The sequence below is a fragment of the Gekko japonicus genome, unplaced genomic scaffold (genome assembly GCF_001447785.1).
Source record: "Gekko japonicus isolate JY-2015 unplaced genomic scaffold, Gekko_japonicus_V1.1 scaffold3391, whole genome shotgun sequence".
Lineage (NCBI taxonomy): Eukaryota > Metazoa > Chordata > Lepidosauria > Squamata > Gekkonidae > Gekko > Gekko japonicus.
Window position 1 is genome coordinate 28,765 of NW_015167638.1, and position 8,928 is coordinate 37,692.

Genomic DNA, 8,928 nt, shown 5'->3' on the forward strand with positions numbered 1-8,928 from the left:
CCCCCCCCGTGACGGTATCGTCCAGGTTACTGAGGGACCAGAGGTTAACCGGATTCTTCTGTGGGCACCCCCTTTCCTCTTCCCAGAGGACCCTCTCACAAAAGCCGCCCACGGAGCAAGGCCAAGGTCCGGCTGCTCTCCTTCCGCTTCAGTCCACGGTAAGCCCTGCGGGCTGGGGAAGGAGTCGAGGATGAGGGGGCGTGGGCCCCCGAAGGTCACAGCAGGAAGAACAGAGCACCGAGCAGGGAGCAACTGCAGCCCGGGGGGACGATCCTGCCCAGGGCCAGGTCCTGTGTCCACATGCAAGGCCCCGTCTCAGGGCTGCCTGCTCTGGAAATCCTTCCCCCCTTTAATCTGGGGAAGGGCTCCCCGACGCTGGAAAGAACGGACTGGTTCTTCTCTGCATGCTTGCTCCTGTCGCCTGGTATCCTGCCAGTAGGATGGATGGCTGTTAAGCACCAGCTGCGGAATTCACCTCCTCCACCACCGCCACCACTCACCCAGGAGAGGGAAAGTCCTCTTTCTCCCCCCTCCACAACTAACAGCAGGCCATGACCAATGGTGACAACCCCCCCACACACACACACATACATGGGGTCTGAGCTTCTGCCTTATCAGTTGCAGCTGCACAAGATTATTTAAAAGCTACAGCAAAATAAGCCGACAGAGAAGAAGAAGAAGAAGAAGAAGAAGAAGAAGAAGAAGAAGAAGAAGAAGAAGAAGAAGAAGAAGAAGAAGAAGAAGAAGAAGAAGAAGAAGAAGTGAGGTAGGTGGGGCTGAGAGAGCTCTGACAGAAACTGCTCTTGGGAGAACAGCTCTGAAAGAACCTGTGACTGACCCACGCCCACATAAGAAGAAGAAGAGGAGAAGAGATTGAAATTATACCCCACCCTTCACTACCCAAAGGTGTCTCAGAGCGGCTTACAAACTCCTTTTCCTTCCCCTCCCCACAACAGACACCCTGTGAGGTAGGTAGGTGGGGCTGAGAGAGCTTTGACAGTAACAGCTCTTTTTCCAAGGACAGCTCTTGTCAGAACTAGGGCTTGCCCAAGGTCATCCAGCAGCTGCAAGTGGAGGAGTGGGGAATCAAACCCGGTTCTCCCAGATTGGAGTCCACGCACTTAACCACTACACCAAGCAGGGCTACCTACTGAAACAGGCCCCGGCAGATAAGCGGGCCTCACCCCTTGTCTCTCCCCACTAGAGAGGGGCTCCTCCGTCTGCTCGCAAGAAGGTTCCCGGGCTCTGCATATCCCCTGGGGAGGCGGGAGTTGTGAGGACAGCGCCAATCGTTTCTGGGTGGCTGTAACCAGCACCGGACAAGCTCCCTGGCACGGCTGTGCCCTAGCCTCACGCCCACTCAGCCCCTGGCACTCCCTCCCCATCTTGCTGTGCCTGTCAGCATTAACGCCCCTCCCCGTCCACCGCTGCCATGAGGGCAGCTTTCAGCCCAGCCTCCAGCCTGGGTCCTCCTCACCACCTTTCGCCAGCGCCAATTTATTTGTTTACTTACTTTATTTACATCCCACCTTTTCCCGCCTTTCTCTCCAAAGGGGGGGGGGGCCCAAACCCGCTCACCCTGTTCTCCTCTCCTCCATTATATCCTCACAACAACCCTGCGAAGCAGATTCGGCTTGAGAGAGGACTGGCTCAAAGTCATCTAGCAAGTTTCCATGGCACGAATGGGGATTTGAACCTGGGTCTGCCCGACACTAGTCTGGCACTCTTCACCACCACACCACACTGGCTCCGCAAGCTCCAGGCAGAGATGCCCAGCCAGAAGCACTGCCAGTTTCGCCCTGGGTAATATAACAGGGACGTTTCTCCTTTACTGACTACTATTAGTTGGCTCTTAATGGTTGATTATTTATTACCATTTTAATTGAAGGTTTCGGTTTGTACAGGCTGCCTCAGAGCCACTAGCTGAGAGTCCTGGAGGGTATATTTGGAACGAATCAATAGCTATAAAAGCACTGGGCTCCCAAGTGAAGGGGCTTTTCCGTGGTGGGGGCCGGCCTGAGATTTGCCACCACTGTTCGGAAGCTGTGCCGTCTGACCAGGGCTGTACAGCACGAATCTTTTTCTAAACGGTCCCAGTCGGCCCTGGCTATACCCGTTCTAAGATTCCCACATTTCCCCCATTTCCCGTCTTGCTGAATTGCAGTGAGATTTATTTGTGGGAGGCACCCCCATATCTGAGAGGGCACAACCCCCTCCGGCACGAGGACCGACCTCCCGCTCAAGCGGCACCCAAGAAGAGCGCCCGCCCCCCGTCCCCACTTTGCAAGCGTTAGACTCTCCCTCCAAAGTGGCGGCTCACCTGCAGCACGGAGTGTCCGATGGGGCTGTTCTCTGACAGCTCCGCCTCATACAGGGGCTTCTCGAACTTGGGGGCGTTGTCGTTCATGTCCAGGATGGTGATGCGCAGCAGGGCGCTGCTGGCCCGCGGGGGGCTGCCCCCGTCCTGCACTTTGATGGTGAGGTCGTAGGACTCGGACTGCTCCCGGTCCAGGTTGCCCATGACGATCAGCTGCGGCTGCTTCTCGTCTTGGTCCTCGGCCACCTGCAAGCCGAAGAGCTTCTGGGCGTCTGAGCCGGGCATCAGCTCGTAGGAGGCCACGCCGTTGGCGCCGGTGTCGCGGTCCATGGCCAGCGGGATGGGGAAGAGCGCCCCGATGTTGGTGTTCTCGGGGATGGCCAGCGTGATGACGGGGGAGGCAAAGTTGGGGGTGTTGTCGTTGATATCCAGCACCTCGATCTGCCCCTCCAGCAGGCGCGGGCTGTTGCTCATCAGGTCCGTGATGGAGACCTCAAACTCTAGGAAACAGGGCTCCCCCGGGAAGAGCTGCTGGCACTCGCGCAGGCTCTCCCGGTCGATGGAGGTCTCGGTGGTGTAGATGTCGCCAGTCTTGCCATCCACACGCAGGTAAGGGGCCCCCACCTCCAGCTTGTAGAGGTGCCCCATGTCCGGGAAGCCGTAGTCTGCTGCCAAGCTGCCAATGAGGGTGTTTGGCGGCTGCTCTTCCTGCACTTTGTAGACCACCCGCGTCCCGGAGCCCAGGTAGGGGAGCTGGAGGAAGAGCCACAGGCCCAGGCAGGAAGCCAGCTGCTGCATGCCGAACCGTGGCGGGGCTGAAAGAGAGCAGAGACAGGGAGGGTGTTACGGAGAACCCAGCTCGCCGCCCGCCCTAATCTTTCTGCACAGCAGCAGGTCGGAGGCTCAGGGCTACAGCTGCGGTCTCCCGCAGAGCGGGCAAGACGCTTGCATGTGCCTCGCTGCCTCCTGGGAACAGGTGAACGGTGAGACGCCCCGGAGTGCCTGAGTAATAACCCCAGCCCCGATACCAGGTTGACCCCGCCTGCCTGTCACCGTACCAAGCCTCACCTGCCACCGCTCTGAACCTTAGTCATTGCAGGGAGGCCTGCAGCCCTGGGGGGAGAGGCGAGGAGGGAGGAGTCCGCCTGCAAAAGGCCATGCCGGCAACAGGCGGCTCCTTCTCCGGGACGGAGGTGCACGGCCACTAATCCAAGCGCAAACGGTTGAGGGCTTTGCTTCACAGGGAAACACCTCGCACGGCAGTCCCAAAGGAGCATGCTCACTTTCTTACCGCACACTAGGGTTGCCAGGTCTTACCTGGCCATTGGCAGGAGGGGGAGGCTTTCCAGATCCAGGCTGGGAAATGCCTGGAGATTTGGGGAAGGAGCTGGGGGGGACGGACAGGGACCTCAGTGGGGTACAATACCATACAGCCCATCTTCCCAAGCATCCACTTCCTGATCTCTGCAGCCTGGAGACAAGCTGTCATTTCAGGGGATCCCCAGGTCCCACGTGGAGGCTGGCATCCCTACCAAACGCTTTACTTCACACATACACTCCTGCCAATGCTACACACTGTTCTCTCTCTTACACATACCCCCATACATCCTACACAACACCACAACCAGTGTTCCCTCTAAGCTGAGTTAGTGTGAGCTAGCTCACATTTTTGTAGCCTCTGGCTCACACATTTTTGTCTTAGGAAGGATGGCTCCAGAGCAAACTAATTCATGCAGTAGCCAAATGGCTCGCTCACAACTTTAATGCTAGGAGCTCACAAGTGAAAATTTTGCTCACAAGACTCCACAGCTTAGAGGGAGCATTGCCCACAACTGTCCTTCATACTGTGTATACCACATAGAAGAAGAAGAGATTGGATTTATACCCCGCCCTTCACTACCCAACGGTGTCTCAGAGTGGCTTACAAACTCCTTCCCCTTCCCCTCCCCACAACAGACACCCTGTGAGGTGGGTGGGGCTGAGAGAACTCTTGACAGAAACTGCTCTTTTTCAAGGACAGCTGTGCCAGAGTTATGGCTTGCCCAAGGTCATCCAGCCAGGTGCAAGTGGAGGAGTGGGGAATCAAACCCAGTTCTCCCAGATTAGAGTCCACGCACTTAACCACCACACCAAACATAACTCACGTGATGAAGGTCGCTTGGGGGGGGGCAACAGTGGGAGGGCTTCTAGTGTCCTGGACCTCCTGATGGCACCTGGTATTTTTGGACACTATGTGACAGAGTGTTGGACTAGATGGGCCATTGGCCTGATCCAACATTGGCTTCTCTTATGTTCTTTACACTAAAATGGTCAATCCAGTAGGCAATTAATTACTAAAAGGCCTGTCTGGAACAGAAATGGGATCGTGGCCCTGTGGCAGAGTGGTAGGTGGTTCAACTGGGGGAAGGGCTTTTGGCACGTGGGCAGCTAGGCTGGCCTGGGCAAAATACTGGCGTGTGTCTTCAGTAGCTGCCTCTAATTTCTATTCTATTCCACAATCACTGGCTTTTATTGTGTGTTTCAATTTGTTGCATGGTTTGAGTTCGACGCTTTAGCCGCCTTAAGGTCTCACATGGGTAGAAAAGGCAGCCCCCGCAAGCTTCCCAAATCACCAAACCAGGTCCCACTAATTCCCACGGGAGCAACAGCATCAGGTTTCGCTCTTTAACATGGAGGCAGAATTTGCACCCAGTATGTGCGGGGAGTCCAGAAGGTGATAAGGAAAGTGACAGGAGCCAAGAGGAGGGCCCAGATCTAAGGACAGCCACTCGTGGCAATCCTCCCTACCCCTTCGGAAAGGCCCCATGGGACCACCTTTCCCAGAATGCCGTTCTGCCTAGGACTGCCAACCACCAGGGGGTGACTGGATCTCCAGGTGACAGGGACCAGAGTTCACCTGGAGAAAAGGGATGCTTTGGAGGTTGGACCATATGGCATCACACCCCATCTAAGTCCCTCCCCTCCCCGAACCTTGCCCCCCTCAGGCTCCACCCCCCAAACCTCCAGGTATTTCCCAACCGGGAGCTGGGAACCCTATTCCTGCCCCAGATTCCTCGAGGTGCCACCCGCCCTTCCGTCTGTCCCTCACGAAGGTAGCCGCTGACAGAGCCAGCCAGTTCTCCCCTGACAGAGACGGGGGAGGTGTCAGAAATAATTCTGTTTTTCGACCTCAGACACAGATACATTTTTGTCCCTCTCCCTCTCTCCCCCCCCCCCCCCCCCCAGTGGGATTTCTGTTCTGGTTTACATCCAGCATTCAGGCTACCATGTGGCAAAGGAAGGATCTGGAGTGACTTCTGTTGAGCGGAGACACGCTGCATCCCCGGCATAAATAATCTGTAGCATTCGCATAACGCTTTCGGGTGTTCCAAGGGTTTTGCTGATTATTTCAATAATCTGCCCGACAATCTTGCAAAGTAGATCAGGGTTATCACCCACAAATATGGCGGGGAGCTTGCTTAGTGAGTTCATGGCAACGACGAGGTTCCGACCAGGTTCTTCTTGGCTTACAGTTCAACATGGGCAGAGATTGAACCCTGAGGTTACTGTTTGCCTATCTGGCCACAGGTCACCTGCTGAATCTATCCCAGCTCCAATACCCTGGACTGCTGATTAGAGGAGAAATCAAATCTCTATCCATTTAGCCCTATCACACTCCCAGGAAGATCTTCTACTTAGTACAGCTCCGGGGACAACAATTAGCCATGGCCTATCATTACCCGAACAAGATGGGAGGGTCTCAGCCCACACAGCCCCCCCCCACCCCATAGACTGCTCAGTAATTAACGCCAACCACTTTGGGGACGAGCCACACCAGAATCACAAACTACGGTTGTTCTCTTGACTCCAAACCAGGATTCTAAACTGGCTTGTGAGCCTGAAGGAGCGACAAACTGCGGTTGCTCCCTCAAAGCAATGGTCTTTCATTCCTGGAAAGGGAAGCGGAAGGGAGGGAGAGCAGCTTGCCAGCCCCAAGGACCCCCCCCCCCGGCTGTGTTGCCACCACTGAAGCATTGCTCAACCCTTGGAAGCACTTGGAATTCAATGCCACAGGAAGTGGTGGCGGCTACAAGCATGGACGGCTTCAAAAGGGAATTAGCTAAACATATGGAGCAGAGGTCCATCAGTGGATAGGGACTCTGGGGCAAGTGATGCTCTGTCATCATGGTGCTTGGGGGGGTCAACAGTGGGAGGGCTTCTAATGTCCTGGCCCCACTGGTGGACCTCCTGATGGCACTGATATTTCTGGCCACTGTGTAATACAGAGTGTTGGACTGGATGGGCCTTTGGCCTGATCCAACTTTGGCATCTCTTATGTTCTTATGTTCTTAACCCAGAGCCTGCGCTTCCAGGGCAAACCTCAGAAACGGAGGCACAGCACAGAACTCTTGGTTGTCGAGGCTCATTTTATCATATGTGGTGGACATGTGAAAAAGCGATAGATTTCTGGTCAAATTTATTGTGAAATGCAGAAAATGTTTAAGTGTAGTTTCAAAAAAGAACCAGAGATTTTATTGCTAGGATTGAAAATGGAAGAGTTAAACATACAAAAAAACCCCATGTTCTGGTACCTGATAACAACGGCGAGAATGGTATATGCACAATGTTGGAAACAAGAGAAAACGCCTGAAATCTCAGACTGGATACAAAAAGTGTTATTTATGGCAGAAATGGACAAAATAACAAGAAAGTTGAGTAACAAAGAAGATCAAGAATTTTTTTGAAGACTGGAAAGACTTTAAAGACTATCTAGAGGAAAACTGGGATGTTAAACACAATTTATTGTATTTAGAACAATATTGATAGAAGTGTTATCTTTAACATTTAGCAATTTTAAAATGTTTAAGCAAATATAAGTATGGTAAAGGGAAAAAGGGTAGAGCACTGCGGGAAGCCACTTGCAAGGGAGGGGGGGAAGGGAAATATGGGTATTGGATAAGTGAAAGCCAATGTTAAATGTGATATTATATTCAAAAAATAAAAGTTTTGTTCAAAAAAAAAAGAACTCTTGGTTGTCGCTGCGCATGAGCGGTCATGCAGCTGGCGGCTGAATTCTATTACTCTCAATTCCTCTCCAGTGCCTTACTTCCCCCTTTCTCTTATGTCACAGTGGCTGGGTCCCCGCCCTGGCACTGTCCCTTGCTCCATTTTACAGAGGAAGTTGTGGGAGCAAATCGAGAGCTGCGGAGTGACAGTTCAGTCCAATGGAATGCTCTTTGTTAAATGAGCACACCACACCTCTTTGTGGACTGAGCAATTTTGACACGGGATTGCCGGGGAGCGCAAATTACCCGGCCTGGCTCAGCAGATACTCTCCTCCACCACTGCTACCTTCATAGCACAGCACATTTACTAATAGCTGAACACTGGGGAAACCAGTGCCTCCCTGACTGGGTGGAGACGCCCTCCCAGCAGTCGCCAGCCCCAATTACACCAGCTTCCAAAACGTGTGCTAATCGATTTAGAGCACATTCAAACACCATGCAATATTGGCGACTGCTGGAAACAGGCAACTGGTCTAGCCTGGTGTGGCTTCGTAACGTCAGGACACTAAGCAAACTTGTTCCTTCACAAACTTTATAAACTTAACAGAATTTATGCGCTTACTTGGATAAATTATTAAGGACTGTGATCGCTCCCTCTAAGCTGTAGAGGCTTGTGAGCAAAAATTCTACTTTGTGAGCTACTGGCATCTTCAAGTGGGTACTGTAAGTTGTGAGCGCACGATTTGGCTACGGTATGAATTAGTTTGCTCTGGAGCCATCCTTCCTGAGCAAGGACAAAAATGTGTGAGCAGGAGGCTAAAAAACTGTGAGCTAGCTCACACTAACTCAGCTTAGAGGGAACACTGGTCTATACTGCTGTGTTTCGCTTACTGTAAGTAGGCTTCTGTTTATGTAATTGCTGGACCGCTTAATCACGCGTCATGTGAATGCTTATGCAATGCTTCAGTTCCTTCTGGTGGCTCCAGACTTCTAAAGTCCTAATGCATTTGGTTATTGAATGTCCCATTTTTTGTGCGTGGCCTGGCTCACCCTGTGTAATCTGCCTTTAGTCCCTGTGAGAAAGAACTATAAATAATGTAAATAATCAAAAATAAATAAGAGACGTGCCATTTTTCTAGAGAACTAGCTACTCATGATCGAGACCACTACGTGAACATGTAGATGTTACTGAACTTAAGAGCCCCTTTCTGAAAAACTGAACAAAGTTTGAGTCCAGTAGCACCTTTAAGGCCAAACCAAGTTTAATTCTGGGTATAAGCTTTTGTCTGCATGAAGAATTCAGATTAAGGGGGTTTTTTATTTGGGGATTTTTACCCCGCCCTACCTTGCAAGGAGGTGACTGGAGAAGTGTGCACACACACACAAGCCGATACCCAGAATTAAACCTGGTTGGCCTTAGAAGAAGAGGAGATTGGATTGATACCCCCACCCTTCACTATCCAAAGTAGTCTCAGAGTGGCTCACAATCTCCTTTCCCTTCCCCTCCCAACAACAGACACCCTGTGAGGTAGGTGGGGCTGAGAGAGCTCTGACAGAAACTGCTCTTTTTCAAGAACAGCTCTTATCAGAACTACGGCTTGCCCAAGGTCATCCAGCAGATGCAAG

The 8,928-nt window shown here is 52.5% G+C and overlaps 1 protein-coding gene across 1 annotated transcript in view; it reads right to left on the reverse strand.

Annotated features, from left to right (window-relative positions):
* Positions 1 to 3,267, reverse strand: part of PCDH1 (protocadherin 1) — an 11,874-nt gene extending 8,607 nt beyond the window's left edge. Inside the window, exon 1 of the mRNA XM_015414071.1 lies at positions 2,321 to 3,267. Coding sequence (XP_015269557.1) covers positions 2,321 to 3,115 — 795 coding nt within the window. The 5' untranslated portion in view covers positions 3,116 to 3,267. The remainder of the gene's footprint in view (positions 1 to 2,320) is intronic.
* Positions 3,268 to 8,928: the final 5,661 nt, after the last annotated feature.